This window comes from Calonectris borealis, chromosome 1 (genome assembly GCF_964195595.1).
Source record: "Calonectris borealis chromosome 1, bCalBor7.hap1.2, whole genome shotgun sequence".
NCBI classification, from domain to species: domain Eukaryota; kingdom Metazoa; phylum Chordata; class Aves; order Procellariiformes; family Procellariidae; genus Calonectris; species Calonectris borealis.
Window position 1 is genome coordinate 52,895,722 of NC_134312.1, and position 18,189 is coordinate 52,913,910.

The 18,189-nt window shown below is 39.2% G+C and overlaps 1 protein-coding gene across 2 annotated transcripts in view; it reads right to left on the minus strand.

The window, feature by feature from the left end:
- Positions 1-1,248: 1,248 nt before the first annotated feature.
- Positions 1,249-18,189, minus strand: part of ANKS1B (ankyrin repeat and sterile alpha motif domain containing 1B) — a 449,770-nt gene continuing 432,829 nt past the window's right edge. For both annotated transcript variants that reach the window (XM_075151688.1, XM_075151680.1), the window contains 5 exons: positions 16,503-16,589; positions 11,744-11,881; positions 4,399-4,566; positions 3,076-3,164; positions 1,249-2,878 (listed from right to left, as the gene is read on the minus strand). In XM_075151688.1, the coding sequence (XP_075007789.1) occupies positions 2,842-2,878; positions 3,076-3,164; positions 4,399-4,566; positions 11,744-11,881; positions 16,503-16,589 (519 nt within the window). In that variant the 3' untranslated portion in view covers positions 1,249-2,841. The remainder of the gene's footprint in view (positions 2,879-3,075; positions 3,165-4,398; positions 4,567-11,743; positions 11,882-16,502; positions 16,590-18,189) is intronic.

The window sequence follows — 18,189 nt, forward strand, 5'->3', positions numbered from 1 at the left end:
TTCTTTCGCCCGTTCTCCACCCTCCCATTGTAAGGCAGTTGTTGCAATTAACTCCTGGTTTTGCAACATCCAAATGCTCCAGTTTCTTCACATATTCTCCTTGACTGCTTCTGGTTCCCTCTTACCTTGAGCAGAGGTCAAGAATAGCAATTCTCACTTTCTGATCTTTTGGAAGTGTCTGGCTTTTTCCCTACCTTCACTTTTAAGACTGACCATTGTCCCCTTACTACCTATACACTTCCAGCATACTAGGAACCTGAATGGAAAGCCACCTTGACAAAAAGGACTAAAGATCAAGTGGTAACTGTTTTGGGTTAGTGAAGGTTTGTAGAAGGCTCTTTGGATGTGAAGAAAGGAATGCTGAACCACTGTCCCATGCCAGAGGGGACCCCATGCATTTCTCTCCAACTGGCTTACGCTAGTATCAGTTAGTGAGGGAAACGTTTCCCTCTAAAATCCCAGGTTTCTGCAAATACCAAAGTGTCTTATGCCTGTTAACTCTTTTCTCTCCTTCCAGTTTCAATTTGCGTCTGCTGTGGGGGCTCCAGTCGTTCACTGACTCACTGCATCCCAACATTTTTCTCTTCACGCTCCTTCCCTGCCCCACCAGTCTTTCACCTGTCTCATCTTTCATCAGTCTTGCTAGCCATCCTCAGCCTCTTTTGCCCCAATTCTCTCTCCCAAAGAAGTTTAGCAGCTTACTGTGCCACCTTACCTGCTTGACATCTCTTTGATGAACCTAGATCAAATTCTTCCTGCAAGTTGCCAGTTCTTCCTGTTGTTTCGCTCCTTTCCCTCACATCTGCTTAGAGTTGTGCTGCTGCTCCTGTCTCATCCTTTAATTTTAGGGGTCACTCAGCTACCTAAGAAGTGCCCCAGTTTTATAGCCTGAAAATCTGGCCACTTTGTACTTCTGGTGCCTGAAGTGAGCATGTTTTAACGTAACTCCCCGTGCGAGTCTTTATAGGGTGTGATTAAATACGGGAAATCAAGCAGTTCAGTAGTCCACCGAAGAACCAATTAATTAAGGATTTAAAGTATGAAGTATTTACCATCTGTAAACAAAATCTGTATTCTAAACCAAAACTGTCTCCACAGCAATGCCTGGGTTGGCGCGGGACAAGATCCAAAGCCCAATGAAATCGGGGAAAGCGGAGGGGAGGGGAGGACCTTTCATTGATTTTGGTATCCTTTGGATCAGGCCTCTTATGTCCTTTAGCAATGACAAAAAGATACACAAAGCACTGGGACTGTACAACTTCATTTTATTTTGTGTGCTTTTATAGGATATAAATAAATGACAAAATTACAAAATTTATAACTGGAAGCCCAAGCATATTTACATAAGTATTTGTTGCAGTGAGGCTACTATTTACTGTTCTCCTATACAATTTCCCTTTTGGTACCATATTTTTAGTGTTATTTTTTTACTGTCAGTTGACTACGTACATATCAACAGTGAATAGGCAAAATATGTACAAGGAACTATTTTGTTCAAGTAAATTGAATACTGTATTAAAAGTATGTCATCACTCAGCGCTATGATTAGGTTTAACTAAACCGTATACAATTATCAGGTTTAAACCAAGTTCAATTATCCGTTTTTTGGAATTTACCAACTGATGATTCTAACTGAAAATCTCAGCTGGATATGAAATAATAATTAAAAAAACATTAAGACAACCACACAATTTATCAATATCTCTATAATGAACTTCAAAATGATTCACAATTTGACTGGATAGAACAATATACGTTAAAATGTCATTTTTCTCCTATAGTGATATTTGTACTGTTATAATTTCAGTTCTACATAAATATACATCATGGTATTATACAAATACTCCACAGACATTAAAAAAATTAAAACACTTCAAAGAAAATGTAAGTAAATCTTATTTAATCAAATATTAAGCAAATGCTTAACTATTTTGTTCCATGAAAACGTTTTTATTACTTTGGAATTTTTTTCTTTTTCTCGCTATTTTTATTTAGAAAATGTTTTGCAGTAGAATTTTATCAACACTCTTCCAAACAAGCTTTCTGTGACAGAAATCTTGATAGCAAAATCCATGGTTTTGACTTTTTTTAGAACCACTGAGATTATTTTTTTAAAAATACTAGTAGAATTCATGGCTATAGCAATGTTGAACTGCATAAACTGTATGTAGGTGTAGTAGAATGACCATTCCACTTTCATTCCAGACTGATCACACGAAACATCCAGTGCACTGATGCTACAACTCTTATAATTTTCATAATGCTGCAATAGCAGTGGTTTACTTAACTTTAAAATAAACAATATTTGTCATAATTAATCTGGCTTCCTTCCATAAATATTCATATGTTTTCCTATAGTACTTCTCTTCCATAAAAATATCTAATAAATGTTTTCTGTGCATTATTAATACCTTTTTCTAACCATTCATAAAACTCTGATCCTTTGTTACAATGCAAGAGGTTCCTATTTCTGTAGAGGATCAAAGGACACCAATGATTACATATAAAACCAGCGCACACAGAAATCAGGGTGCCTAATTTCTTGTCACTTTAATGAGTTCTTTATTCAACACAGTAATTATTAATGAATTCAGTGGTTTCACAAATACTCTATTTATTAATTCTGGTTCTATTTCAATTAAAAACTGCCAAGATTTAAATAAAAAACCAATCAAATCTTCTACTCATAGGCAGCATTAGTGTTAGTTTAGAGACCTTTTGTTTTTTTTTTTTTAAAAAGTAGAATTCTAAAATAAGAAATCAAAGAAAGCACTGTGGCAGAGTCACAAGGGAGAACTGCATGAAAAATAAGGTTTCTCACTCCTCTTGTGGACTGTAATTTTAAAAGTCTTCACGTAGTGTCATTCTTCTGTCAGTGCTGCAGGAAGAAGAACATCACCAGAAATGACTGTCAGCCTTTTTTGTTAGTTACAAGGCCACTCATACAGTGCAGTCTTCCTCTCTGCTGGATTGAAACGTTGCCATAAAGGAAAGGCTGTGCTGTGACTGCTTGGCGTGCAAGGCACAACAAGGAACAGGGGGACAGTTTTGTATCAGAAAATTGTAGTTTCATACTTGGTATTAATGCCTCTTTTGGCTTCTTGTCCAGGTTCAACAATCCATGGTAGATTCGCAAGAGTCTTTTGTTCAGATGGATCTATCTGCTTTAAGACACAGGCAAACATACGGAGGGGTTACCATCTCTGCGCACAGCATTTCTAGCAGAAGTTTTTTCTTTAAACGAACAGAACACAAATAAATCCTCTACCGACAAGGTCCTACAGCAGCGAGTGCAGTAGTGCTCTACACTCCCATGTACCCACGGTTGCCTTCTTTTTCCTCTTTAGATCAGAGCTGTGTCTATCCCCAGGCTATAGGGCATCATAAGTTGTTAAAGCTATGTTTAAAGCTAGACTTGGTCCTGAGAAGTCCTTTTGTTACTGAAACAGTTGATTGCATCAGGAAATGTTCTTTCTCTATAATTTTATGGATGTAGATTCTGTGGCAATGGACAACAAAGTGTAGAGCAATACATTTCCCCCCCCCCTTCCTCTCATCCAATAACTAAGTATCGCAGAGTTTGGTTCTCACTTTACAGCCAGTCAATATAACATAGTGTGTGGTCATTTTTCGCCTTTCTCTCCCAAGTCACCCTGTGCCTGTATTCTCACTTGATTCAAAATAGTTTTCATTTTTTTTTAAAAGCTCTATTATAAAAGACTATTTCTCTGTCATCTATGCACTTCAGGAGGGCACTTTAAAGACAATCAATATGTAGGCTCCAATGAACTTGGATTCTTAGGAGTTTGGGATTACAAAGAAAATATTGAAAAGGTATATTGAATCCCAGTTTTGGAACAGGAGGGTCTGCCGAGGGTCAAAAAAAAAAAAAAAGAAAAGGGTAAGAAAAGAAGTTGCTCGGTGTGACAAGATAATTGTAAATTGATTTGGATTTGTAGTTTGATTCAGATACATATGCAGTGACGTGTATCAAACAAGTTTGGCGCTGATTTTATTTCTTGATACGAGATCGGGAAAGCCCATGGAACCACACAGTTTGAGGTATGCATTAGCTGTGACCCTCAGCACATAAAAAAGCACAGTACGTTAGAACTAGACCAAATCAATTAAAGCTCTGCAATTACTATAAAAGACATATGTGCAACACCAGCCAAGCAACATCTTAAACTGGAGGAATCTGAAATGAGCGGTTGTTCGAAGCGGTTGCCACTGCTGCGGTGACACAACCCTACTGGCTGATGAGCAGAGGTGGCACAAGGGAGACATGGAGCATTTCTGACTCAACAGGTATATTTATTTATACACCTTCTACATATATCAACTCTTAACTGTATAGCTGAATTTTGTTCTTTGCATGCACCACTACTTTCTACTTACCACTGACTTCCGAATACTAACACGTGGTTTGGGAATAGGCTTGGAGGGTTTATTTTCAAAGCTTTCTGGGAGGGTTGAAGAATGGCCCCCTTTTCGTGCTTGTAGTGCAAGCTGATAGGCCACCTCAAATGCTTGTCCTAGCGTAAGAATGATTTCGTAAGCTAAATTCTGGAACAAAACAAAAACAGTTAAAATTGGAGTGAGATTGAATTATCGTCAGATACATGAAGTGGGGCAGTACGTCTACAGAAGTGATTTGTAATGTAAATAATTAAAATCACACTGGTAATAACTTCCTAAGTCTCTGCAATATTTACATCTGTCACTTGATTTCTCATTGATTAAAAACTATCTAAATGTAATTTATTGTACTGAAAGTAATTACTGAAAGTAAAACCTTGAAAACATTGTCTCACTAAACATGAAAGCAGGAGTGGGTGAGTGTGTGTCATCTCTTTTTAGAACAAGTACCTTAGCCCCCCCAACTTCCCCGCTCACCCCATATCCGCTGCTCTCAAGATCCCACCCACCTTGCGCTACTGCACCTATCTGACATTCCACCTGGCTCTATTTCGGACCTCCTCTGCTGACCCGTCCTCCTGCAGGGCTGGCAGCCCGACGCGCACCTTCCCCGGGCGTGCGCCTCGGGATGCTCTGTGCTCTCGCCGAACAGCGCGGGAAGGGGATGCAGCCTTGGTGTGATGCCTCCAAAAGGACAAAAAGCAAATGTTGAAAGCGAATGCTCTGCTTCACAGATGCGGTGCACCTATGCGTGCCTGAAAGTCGGTGCTCTGCTTCCGATGCACATTTCAAGTGCTAGGGCAACCTTCTCATGGTTTTGTTCTCTAGAAGTAAAAATGTTTGAGCTTAAACCGGCATGTCGGCATACTCTTGTAAGCGTGGGGGGTTAGCGTGTATGACTAAAGAAGTCAGGCTCTTAAGACTAAGACCAGTTTGGTGGTAAGTTCTCATTGCGTATGTGGAAGAAAATCTGTCGAAAACTTTATAAAGCATGAATGAGGATCCAGGGGGTTGGTATAAGTATTTTTTCAGTACAGTTTTACATCAACTAAAAAGCAGCTGAGAGTTTCAAATTTGACCTTAATCTAAACTGCAAGTGCATTTCTATGGTAATTTTTTTTCAGGTTTGTGGGTTTGTTTTGTAGGCTCCTACTAGAGCCTATTTCTAGGCTCCTAACTTTCCAATAATGTTTCAAACCCCTGCAAAGCAAATGCAAGCTGCAGGCTTGCCTCCTTATGTCCTGCAGTCTCCTTAGAATAATTCATAAATCTGATGTAATTTAGAAGTTACCCTCTCCTTCCTGAACCTCTGCAGCCCATAGTTGGAAGCAATCCTGCATTGCTTTGAAACTAGGTGATCCCTTAAAATTCCCACATTTCTGATATAGTTTTAAATGAGATACCTCTTTAGCTAGTCAAGTCTAACTGTTGAGTTTGCAATAAGCCAGAAAGCAATGCAAGACACTTGGCAGTACACTATCTGCCCTTCAATCATTAAAACACAGTTAAAAGGATAAGCATTTTATCTCATGCCTTTCACTGTAGCCATGAAGAAATTCCATCCCTTTGTTATCACACATGTATAGTGAGATAGTATAGGCTAAATTGAGCATATTTTGCTCATTATAAGAGCTTCTTATAAAGATGCCAGCTCTCATCTTTGTTAGGTCAGACAGAAAACAATTATGCTCCTCCACTGGGACATGCTCTCAGCTGTTACGACTGCAGTCACAACAGCAAGCTAGCCAAAGTTTCATAGCTTCCCAAATAAAAATGTCTGCCTGATTTGATAGCAGTAGTCTCCAAATTGTCTCCCTTTAACTTAAGGAAACTGGCCAGGACCGAGAAACACTGAGGATGCAGTTTGCCAGTGGAGCAATAAATGAAAGGCTAAAGAGACTATTATAAAGCGCCTGCCTTTTAGCAGAACACTGGCTATGAAATTCAGACCAACAGAGTATAATTGTTAAAAATGTACAGAATAACATTATTTGAAATGGAGTGTGCCTATTAGTAGGACAAGATTATTATTCTAAAGACATCTTAATCTGCTGTCGTGACAGTAAGATAGTGTACTACATCAGCAGGGGATTGTCTACAATGGGTATTATTATTGCTAAGGAATACTTCAACAGGACAGGGTGTAGTAATGGCTTGGAGAAAAAGTAGACTGTAATACTAGTGGGACTGAGAAAATGCGCCATCCAGTGTGACATACAAAAAGGTCACTGAGAGGCAGGCCTGAAAAGCTCTGAGACAAGCAGAGAGTTTGCCATGCTGAGCTATAAATCTAGCCTGGGTCCTGTATCTCGTCAGAAGCCACTATGATTTGTTTTCTTTCCTAGTCTGTAAAATGAAAAAATAGGCCTGCCTGGAGCCTGGAAGCCATTGGAAACATGTAGCTGTTCCTGTGGTTAATAAATATTTGAAATATAGCAAATGAAACAGAACATTCACTGTTCTGTTCAATATTCAAAATGTAAACTGAACGGTAACGTGAATTTCATACATTGTGTGCTGCGGTAAAGCCTTGCCAAAGAGAAGTCTGAAAACGGGGGCAAGGAGGGCTTTAAAATTGCACCTTGTAAAATTTAAAAAACGCAGCTGCAAAATTGTATTTTGAGAAAAACAAAAGTAAGTAAATTTGGTTTGAGGAATTTCCCACCTGTAGTCCTAGGAGAGGAATATGAGGATTAGAGTTTGTATGGATTCTTGCATGGGCTACACCAGAGAGGTAAGAGCAGGATTCCCTTGGGGATGGGGGTGGAAAACCAAACCACAAAAGCCGTTGTGGAAATTCTTCTGATGGAGTGAGGAGGCCATCTGGTTATTCTACATGTGGCACAAAAGGAAGGAAACAGCTCTGCCTCCCCGGAAGATGCTTGGCACAAAAGTTGTAGACCCCCTGGTCACTGTAGAAGACATTGACCCTTAGAACACCCCATTGAGCTCCTTGGAAAGCAGCAAAACTTTTAGGACCACGGTGGTTCTGAGGCTGCTACAAGCCTGTTCTTTGCTCGGCACAGCAGAGAAGGAAAGTGAGTAAGCTAACACCTTTAAGCAGCAATTTCTGGGAGATGAGAAATCGAGGTCAATTGCTGCCTTTGCCACGTGATGTTACAATTCCAAGCCCCAGTGCAAGTCTGAGTCAGGATTCTTCAGCTGCTTTAATTCAGCCAACCCATTACAATGGGTAATTGTTCTGTTACATTTTAACTCGCTTTTACTGCGGAAGTTGCAGCAGGCACTGCTTCTTCATTGTGTTTTCGTGCTTCTATAAAGCTATTTCGAGGCTTCAGGAGTATTTTAAGAAAGAGAGTAAGATTTCTGTCTTTTGAGCGATAAAAACTTAAAATGTCACTTGCAAAGGAATTTTTGGAAAAACTAACATTTTGCCTTTTTGGGAAAGCGCTTTTCATATAATGAGGATTTTACGGGTTTTTTCCTTTTAGGTGATGATTTTTTCCTTCTTTAAGATCAATGCCAAACCTGGTCTTTTTTGAAGACTGAATTTACTGAAGAAGCTTCCTTTGGAGCTTCTCAGATGATTAGTGTGAGCTACCCATCACATCGGATGTGCAGGAATGTCAGTTAGGACACCCTGTGTTCAAGCTACCGAACTTAAAATCACAGTTGGCAAAAATTGAACAGAACCGAGTATATGGAACCTTAACTTGAAAAATCTGAAAAATCCCACCCCAGTTTAAAATATCCATTGCCTGAGATGAAATCAATTGCCTACTTCTTAGTTGTAAAAAAAATCTTCAAGGCCAAATGTTGAGGATTTCTACTATAAGAGCCTGACAAGAAGAGAAGGTTACTTACTAGTAACGGGAGTTCTTTCAGATGCAGAGCTGACATACATATACACTTACACTGTTAAGTGTACACATGCTTCATCCCTCCAGACCTCAAAACTTTTACTTTTAGGGGGATCTAGAAAGGACGTGGATTTGTCTGCGCTCTCCAATGTGTCAGCCGTTGTGCATTGAAGGGGAAGAAAGCTCAGCTGGCCAAAGATGATATGATGAGACCAACACGGCTGGCATTTGCTTGTAACATCTGTGGACTCTTGGGCTGCATGAGGCTTTCGTGATCAGGCACTCCTGCAACTTAAATTCTTGATCCTTTCTCATTCTGGATTTAAAGCAATCATGGAAGGCAAACTCTTCTGAATCCATCCCTCTCATTCTAATGCGGCACAGAAAGGTATCTTGTACGCAATGGGAGGATGGAAACAGGCCTTCAAAGTGGGCCTTTCAGGCTGTTGCAAAAACCACTGATGTAGACGAGAGGAGAGATTCATTTGCTCGTAAGCTGAAAGCTCCTTGTACCCGAGTGTGCTCCATCTCAAGAAGTTTGCCAGGAGCAACTGAAACGGTTTGATGCATTCCACCTAATATTCCCACGAGAGGGGATCGTCTGGGCATTCTGTCTGTGGATATTGCAAAGTAAAGAAGTTTTCTGTTCTGGAGACATGGGGATGCCACACTGATTGTACCTGGATGATCATATGAACAGAGAAAAAATAAAGTCCCCTAATCCCCTGGAAGAAGGCAATGAAGAGAACTTTGAGACCCGAATGCATGCTTTTTCTTCTCTGCTAAGCATGTATACCAGCAGTTTACGGTTTTTACCCAGCTTAAGCCTGTGCAACGAAGGACAAATGAATACTGAAAAGAAGAAAAAAGTCTTTGTGTTATGTAGAGCACCAGTCTAATCCTTGGCATGAGCAAGAGCAGAAATTGTTCCAATTCATGCCAGTTGTCTTCTATTCACAGGTGCATTCGGCAATGAAGGAATATCTGATGGAAATTACTTTGGATGCCTCCCATATATGAACCAGAACTTGGTACAGGAACTGTTATGGTGGTTTGTCTCTCCAGAGGGAATCCTTTACTGGTAGTTTTAGGGCTGCTTTATAAGTGAATGAGAGTGAAGTGGATTTCAAATACTGAGCAATAAAGCCTCTTCTTCCCCCAAACCTTGTCCCCTTCTGTATTCTTTAATCAAGTCTGATGTTTCTGCCATTTTGATGATAGATTTTAATTCTGAGTAGAGAAGTTACATGTACAGTCACTCCTAAATAGTAAGTATCAGTAATACTCATGGTTGACATGTCACTACACTAAAATGCTTTCGTATCTGCAAAAAAATTGTTCTTGCCCACATTTCCTGAGGAACTGAAGGACCTAAGAGAGTGAAATTTTTTTCATACCATTGCGTATATTGTATTACCATAATATATGTGATTTAAGATGCATCTTTTTTACACCTTATTGTGGATTTCTACCATTTTAAACTTTATTTTTCTTAATATGATCGAACTTCTAACCACTGACAAATGGGTAGGACTGTTTCTATTACCAAACTGGAAGAGACTTTAAATAGAAAATTTAATTTACTGTATGCTTGTGTTCCGAATATCTAGCTGTTTTTTATGGCGCTTGTACTGCATCGGAAATGCTAGATCCTGACAAATAAAAAACCCACAAAAATAGAATATTTGAGTAGGTAACACTCCACTAAGGATTATGTTGCAGGAGAAAACTAAGTTAAGACAGTTAGACATTAAAGTTTCTGTATTGCTTAAAATAGCCATTTAAAGTGCTTGGGGTATTAAATGCTCCTCCTAAGGTACAGGAAGTGAGCAAAATGTTATAATTATTCCTGGATCACTATTCTTTCCTTGCCAAGCCAGGAGAAAATGAATTTCATCTGCTATACCTGGGTCTATGTTCGTGCTTGATTATTAAACCCATAAATGAAACTGCAGTACTTTGAAACCATTAAGAAGTATTTAAATGGATCAGGAGAAATAATAACCTCACTCAATCAGTCTAATTTCAGTTGATTCACTTATCACTAAAATCTGTATAATGTAACATCTTGTTGACCATGGTCTATCTATTTTTAACACAATTTTGAAGTTTTTTCTACTCCCTGTGGACACTAAAATGTCAGCAGAGAAGTTAAACAACAAAAGCACTGAACCAAAATGCTAAAATTCCTTCTAACCTACCTTCCTGTACATCTTTTTATTTAAACTATCCTACATGCTACCGCTCTGCAATAGCGATTGACTATCTCCCTAGCCACAAATAAAATGTCTCAGTTCAGACATATTTTTTTTTCTATTTAACTTATTTATATTCGCGTGTTTCAAGAATTCATACACATTATACTATATTCAAGAAAAAATATTTAACTGGGTTAATAAGTTAATAAGTTAAATAATGACAATTACAGGGATAACCTCTTACACAGGAACACAAAAAGGACAATGCTCTGCACAGATCTCTGCTATCACAGATGTTTCAAATCTATCAGATTCAGTGTGGTAGCCAAATACTCCTAGGACCTCTTCAGATAAGTGATTAGTTACCTGTGTGGTCTCTTCTTTGTCAGATCTGTAAGTGTTTTGGTTCTCTGGTTACAGTAAATACAAAACTTTTCATACATTCTCTACACATTTGCAGAGGAAGTTTCAGTTTTCCAGTTCATTCAATATAATGTCAAAAACTCTAAACAATATTTAGAGAGATGTTGGATTTATTGGGACTGATCCAGCTTAACACTGAAACACTAAAACTCATGGAACAGCAGGGTTAAGAAATCTGAAGAAATCACTTACTGTGGTAACATCTGATCTCCGGTCCAAAAAGCAGCCCACATCTGCATCATGCACGTGGGATGTGTCCAAGCTCACAGGGCCCCCACAAGAAAGTGTCCAACCCTCTCACCCCTTGTTTCTGGCATGGGACGGACCCATGAGGTTAAAAGCCAAACGGCTGGACATCACCAAACCAGTCCTCCCCTGACTACACGGGCAGTACAACATAGTCAAAAACGCAGGACGCCCTGCAGACTTAGTTTAAGCTCGTTCCTGAACCCTCCTCTTCGCAGGACTGCGCACTGTATATAATGCGCATTGATCCAGTTCTGATTTGTTTATTTGGCGTGTGCTGAGATTTCAGAATGGGTGGCCAAACCTGCTCGTTACAAACTTCTTGGAAAGCTACAGCTTAGGTTAGAAGAATTACGTGTCAAGACTTGTATGAAAAGCTACTCGCTAAGTTTATGGGCAACAGCTGAGCTGACAGAGATGAGTTATTTCAGATGGGAAATGAGATAATATAAAAGAAAACCTTTGCTCTTCCCCAGAAATGTTCTTTTACTATGCCATAGTAGATTAGTCTTTTCATGTGGTAAAATGAATGATACCTTCCATTAATCACCATATACCCTGAAAATGTTTTAATAGACTTGAAGAACTATTACTATTACAAAGAACTATTAAATGAAGTATCTTCTATAAACTGACCACGTCAAACGCAGTGAATACATGGCAGTAGTGATGATTAGTCTTCAAGTCTTTAGTGATGTACGCAAATGTAGAAAGGTCTTCAGGGTCTTGTGCAGCACAGGAAATGTTACGGATTTCATGTTCAGCAATAATATTCTGTTTAAAAAAAAAATTTCAATCAATTTAGGAATTAAATGTAAAAAAGCTGTAAAAGGTGTGGTTTTAGGTTTGCATTTATGCTTGTCTGCTGTGCTGAACTATTTCAGAAGCTTCTTAGTAAGAAGAGATCTAACACACCCCATGTGTGATCTTACACAGGTCACTGGAATTTTGACCCTCTCCAATGATATCTAAAATTGCCAATAATCTGGTAGAATTACATTCTAGAGTCTTCCCTATGAGTCCGCTTGAGTTTTGTACAGTTTATTCAGTATCCTATGACAAAGAGACGTCTTTCCTGGCATACAGCTGTAAATACAGTTTCAAAGCACTATACGAGCATCTTACGATGCTGCTGGTTGCCCGTATAATGATCACTACATGACACTGTTTCAGTCTACTGACAGACAGGATCTGGTGAAAACCAACAGGCTCAATATCCAGTTTTTTGCATGTGTTGTTTGACAAATTTTAGCTATACTTTTTCAAGAGAAAAAGACACCAAACATCACTTAGAATTGAAACTCTGAGCTCTTGAAAGGCTTCTGCTTAGTAAAAAGATAACTACAGGAGGATCTGGCAACTTTTCTCCACTTACTGACATCAGTATCCTGTAAGAGAGATGTAGAAAAATTAAACCATTCATGCACCGAGCAACACCACTTGCAACAGCCAAGGTAAGCTATAGCATACTACTGAGATAGAGGTGGGGCATGTCTGTCCGATGAAATAAAAAAAAAAAGCTGTTTAAAGCTTTGGAAAAAATTATGAATATTCATTACATAAATTGCTGATATGTAATTATTGTGTTCAGGCCAAAGGAACCACAAAGCCAGAGAAGAAGATACTGCAGAGTGGCTTATGATTAGGCCTTGCTTCAGAAACACACGCATTTCAAATGATTTATTTAAACTGAAGAATGATTCATTGAATATGAATTTACTTAGCAGTTAGTTTATACATTTTTCTGAATTGTGGCCCTGCTGGCTGTAGCTCTGGCTTTTCCACAAAAACCCAAAGCGAAGGAGCCTGCTGCAGCATGACATCGCTATTGCACCACAGCACACGTGACGTCTGTAGTGTCCCGGTCCCTCGCAGAGCCACCGTCTGCTGCTGCCTCGGTGGCATCTGTCCAAGTTAAAACAATCTCTGAGCACCTCTGGTTTTCCCTCAGCCCCCTCTTTTCCTTCCCACATCCTCCCCTCCCCCTCTTTTTTTTTTTTTAAGAACAGAAATATATGCACTTAGAATGCTTTGCCATATCTTCTTTCATTTGCTAAGTGGCAACTTTCCCTCTTGTATGTAGGTGTCAAGTTTTCAAAAAGACATATTAATATATCTAATTGAAGACATCATGGCTTAGGAAAAATCTTAATAAAAAGCATTCCAAATTTCAAATTACGGAAAAGCCAAGATAAGGAAACTGTTACTGAAGAAATGAAATAATCCTCGTAATCTTAAATTGTTGCAACATACTTGATTATTTCTGTTTAATGCATTATTCATAAAAATGACAAAACCAGTACTTGTGTTTCAATATATGCTAATTTCTAACAACACGTATAATCTCTGTTTAACAATCATTGTCTTTTTATGTTACTTTAAGCTTTGCTTTGTTCTCAAATTGATAACTTTTACCCTCAATAAAGACTTTGATGAGAATTACAATTATACCAAAAACGGATTTAGATATCCACAGATATCTACACTGTCATTGATGTTGTATTGGCAAAATTGTAGTTTAGAAGGCAGAAAGAATTAAAGCTTGGAAGGTCTTAAAATCATGTGAAATATTTATGCCAAATCATGAGCCACAAAGTAATCACCTGAAGTTATGCAGTGTATGTGAAGAGAGCTCTGCTGTGCCGAAACGTTTCTGAGGTGACCAGGGCTTGACACAGGGCTTTGCATTTAGTCAAAACTCACAGAGATTATTTTAATGTTTTAACTTTAAACCAAGTGAAGTTTGGAATCATATCCATATCAAGTTTATTTCGAATAAAAAGCGCTATACCTAAAATAAATCTTCTGGATGAAAATTAGTAGTGAAATTGAGCTTTTTCCCTAGCTTCTATAGGATATCCTCTGTGATCGCCTTTCAAAATTAAACATGTTTTCAGCGCACGCATTTACTGTTTCCTAGGGTCACTACTCCAGTAGACCCATAGTCTTATTTCTGTGGAAATTACAAGGCTATGAACCAGCTCGCTGTTCTGGGTACACTCCTCAGGCGTTGACGGTCACTGTACAGTCGTCATTCTAAAATTTGTCACTGAGTTTGTCAAGAGAAACCTCCGGCGCTTCCGAAAAAGCCGGCTGAAAGCCGGTTCTGGTTCTGCCAAGGAAATACCTTTGAGAGATGAGGTTTTTGCTAAGCAGCCTTCCTTTTGCTTGCCTACCTCGTGTCAGACAATCCCCCTCCTGGCAGAAATCATCCAGAAGTTAGGGTTAGCTGTGACCCACGAGAAAATTCTGCAAGTCTGCTTTTTCCTAAGCAGCAGTTTCTTTCTGGCCTCACTTGCAAAGAAATGGTGTCACGTCAGAGTGGTGTCATGTCAGAGTGGTGTCATGTCAGAGTGGTGTCATGTCAGAGTGGTGTCATGCCAAGCTTCAAGGCGCCACTGAAAGAGCTGTCGTGGAATGAGGTCAGGGCCCCTTTGTCACCTGAAGCTTTGCCTGCTACGGCTCAGAGTACAGGTTCTTAGCTTGGTGGCATAAAGGAAAACAATGAACAGCCATGAGAGCTGAGTTTTCAAGCACATAACTGCTAGCTGTTTTTGTCATTAAAAAGTATGCATTTATTGCTAAGTGGTGCCCAGCGCTGTCAACTACAAGCTCATATGGAAGCGGTACAGGTCTGAAGAGCATCTCACCTTAGTGCTAATCTGTTTTGGGTCTTGAAGGAATTGGGTACCGCACACTGTGGACAAGGATGGTAACAACGCTCCTGGGAGAGTTGCAGGCTATTACCTGGTTTTTACAGAAGGGAAAGGCAGTGCAGATTTTGAACTGGAGAGAAAGCAATCTACCACTTGCGAAAAAACACAGGACTCTGGCATTATTTACCTCCACCAAACACATCTATTGCACTACTAGGCATAAGACTTCAGTGGGACTGGTCTAGAGCCACCTAATGCAATTTGCCAAACTTCTTTCAGGTTTCCATCTTACATAAGATTATATGCACTGTGCAAAGAGATACTGGAAGCTCCTTTTGTTCTCCTGATTTTTTTTGTAAACCTAAGGACATTGCAGTTACATCCTTTACACTACAGAGGAGATTTAAGAGCCGAAAACAGCCTTATCCAAGTGAGAGTTAATAGCATTACAATGTCCTGATTTATGCCCTGCACATCAGAGAACATAAAGGAAATGAGGGTTGTAGAAGCTCAGTTTTGAATCAATGGAAGAAAAAGGAGCTGACAGGAATCCCTGGCCTCTCTGCTCTGGCAAGTATGCCAGACTTGACATGACAGTAATTTCACTTCTGTTTTTCTTTCATGTCATCTTCTAACCCTAGATACAGCTTCCAAACTCTAGCAGAAGTTCACAAATCTTCTTTCATTCCTTCACTTAAAACCCAGTTCCAGTTACAGACTCTTAAAAACTGACTGATTTGGCAAGTTTGACGGATACTGGGTTGGATGTGTCGTGTGGTCTGAATGTTCAGCAACACAAAGCAGTTATACAAATTATTAACCTGGTCAGGTAGCTGGGTTGTCAGATTTATTTTTTATATTGCTTAGTGAGTTTTAGTCACATAACAGAAAAGATCATTTCTTTTCTATTCATATGCAAGCATCAGTATGGATTGCATTTTCTTGCCGTTTTAGACATCCGAAGAAGAGAAAGTCATGCATTACTTTACTCCTGCTTACAGAGCCTGTACATTTTACTTTAGCTAAGCAATAACCCATTGCTCTATCCATCACTGAGTTCTCTGATCTCTCAATTTCTGCTTTTGTTTTTGTTTTTTTTTAAAGATGTTGGATGTATTTTAAAATGTAAGAAACAAAGCACAGGGGCATTGCCACACAGGAAGATGAAAAAAATATGGAATAACAATTGCTAAGAAGCTGCTGCAGTTCAGGAAGTCAAATGGCTAGTACCAGGAAAACAGCTCTCAGAGAGGCTCTGACATTTGGAAAGGACATTCAAGACTCATGTTTCTTATTCTTACAATGGCCAGCCCTGGATAAAACCTTGCATCTTTATTCTTCATTGAGACATCTCTTTTTTTTTTTTGTCAAAATTATATTAATGAACAAATATATATATATTTTCTGCATATTTAAGGAACTGTATAGGGAAGAATATGGTAAAGGATTCCACAGAGGCTCCCTGCCAAATGTCTTCTGTGATAAGCTTGCCTTTTAATGGCAGAAGGTTGGACACAACGTTCTCCAAATGAGCCATTAAAGCTACTTCACTTGTCCTCCAGACTGAATTTCTGGAGAATGACAATGAGATCACATCCATTTTGGAGAGAAGAGAAAAAAGAGAGGAAAACACAAAGTGCAACTCTCTGCCCTCTCTCGCCCGGTGCTCTTACAGAGCCAGCCTCACAGGTATTCCTAATTGTGAGAAATAAAAGCTAATATTGAACAATTGCACATACCTTATTTGTTGCATCAATAAATTTTACTCCCTTGTAAGAGACAGACAGGACAATGGTTGGTACTTTCTTCATTTGTTCTGTAGACTTCTGAAATCAAAATGAAGATGTTGTTAGAGTTGTGTTGCATTGCAAGAACAGTGCTTTCTCTTCTTCTGACAAAACACATAAGTCAAACAAAAGGTACTTATCCAAATATTTGACTTTTTCTTGAGCTGACTATGCTCTGGGCTTTTGGAATAGCTGCCTTGTAGTTATAAAATTAAAAAGAGCTTTACAGTTTGTTGCGAGGATGGTAAAAATTCTCCTTTTTCCTAGCACAATGGGAAGAGAATGAAATAAGTTTGCCAGGCTTAAAAAGACCAGTCATGCGATCAGGGGTTTCCCAAAACGTGCGTGTTTAAGACATCAATCTGATATGCCCCATTCATCGCTGCCTCCCCTCCCCTCTTCCTGCCCTTCCCAGCTGTAAAAATCACCAGCACGGTACTTCTCGTAGTACTGTTTTTTGCTGCAATTAGTTGTAATTTAGAAATATTTCACTCTCTTGCCTTCTTGCAGTTGTATTTGTGACACGAGGTATCCCTGCAGCCCTCTAGGCCTGCCAGTCAATCTGTCAGTCCAATGTTGTATCCTGACACGTCTGACCGTCTGCACTCGCTCAAGTGCAGCTGCTACTGGAAGCTGCTTTACACATGAATTAGCACAGAGGTTTATCCTGCATTCCCCAAGTGCCAGGTTCTCTTACATACAGTTCATGTCTTCCTATAAGGCTTTTTTTTCTTTTATGCTAGTCTACTTCTGTGTGCCTTCAACGTGATGCACACAGCTAAGATATTTCCTGCTGAACAGACTGGGCAAATATTTGGGATAGATTCTCTGCAGAAAAACCTGTTGATTAGTTTACAGATTAAATTTACTAAAACAAACCCAAAACCAACCAACCAAAAAAACAAGTATGGCATAATAGTTTATAGCTGATTTGAATCCTTTTAAGGCGGAAGGCAATGACGGACTAGACTATTCTATACAAAACTACTGTCGATAAATAAAGTAGATAACGATCAGAGAACATTCACTCATGGGAGCATCTGCAAACAATCACAGAGATCAATCAAACATTTTCTTGAGAGGAAAGAGTAAGTTCAGTTACAGCTAAATATGAAGAAACATCAGCACACAGAATGAGAGAAAGGTCTGGAATTGGCACCTACAAAGATCATTAGAGCAGCTGAACAAAAGTAGCAGCGGTGGGTTTGTATTCTTCAAGAAAAACGAAACAGCGTAGATACAAGCTTGAAAACACAGACTGTATCTGAAAAAAAAAAGTCTGAAAAATAGGTGATGCTAACACTAGAGAGCAAAACAAACAAACGCCTAAAAGAAAAAAACCTGTAATCAAGTCCTCTTATCAGATCTCGTTCCTTCCACAATCAAATGAGACTCCTTTTTTGTCAGCATAAAATTCAAAGCTACAGATCCAGCTACGTTCTGCAATTAGTGTCCGTGCCATGAAGGCTAAAACCTCTAATTAAAGTTTCAAGGAGAGCCCCACCCATCCGTGTAATAGGGAGGACTGTTGCATCTCACAGTATCAAATGACAAGAGACTCAAGACGACAATCAAGTGTCAATTTATCCCGGAGAAAGCTTCTTCCAGCCAGGCGGCTAGGCACTTTTAAAAAACGAAA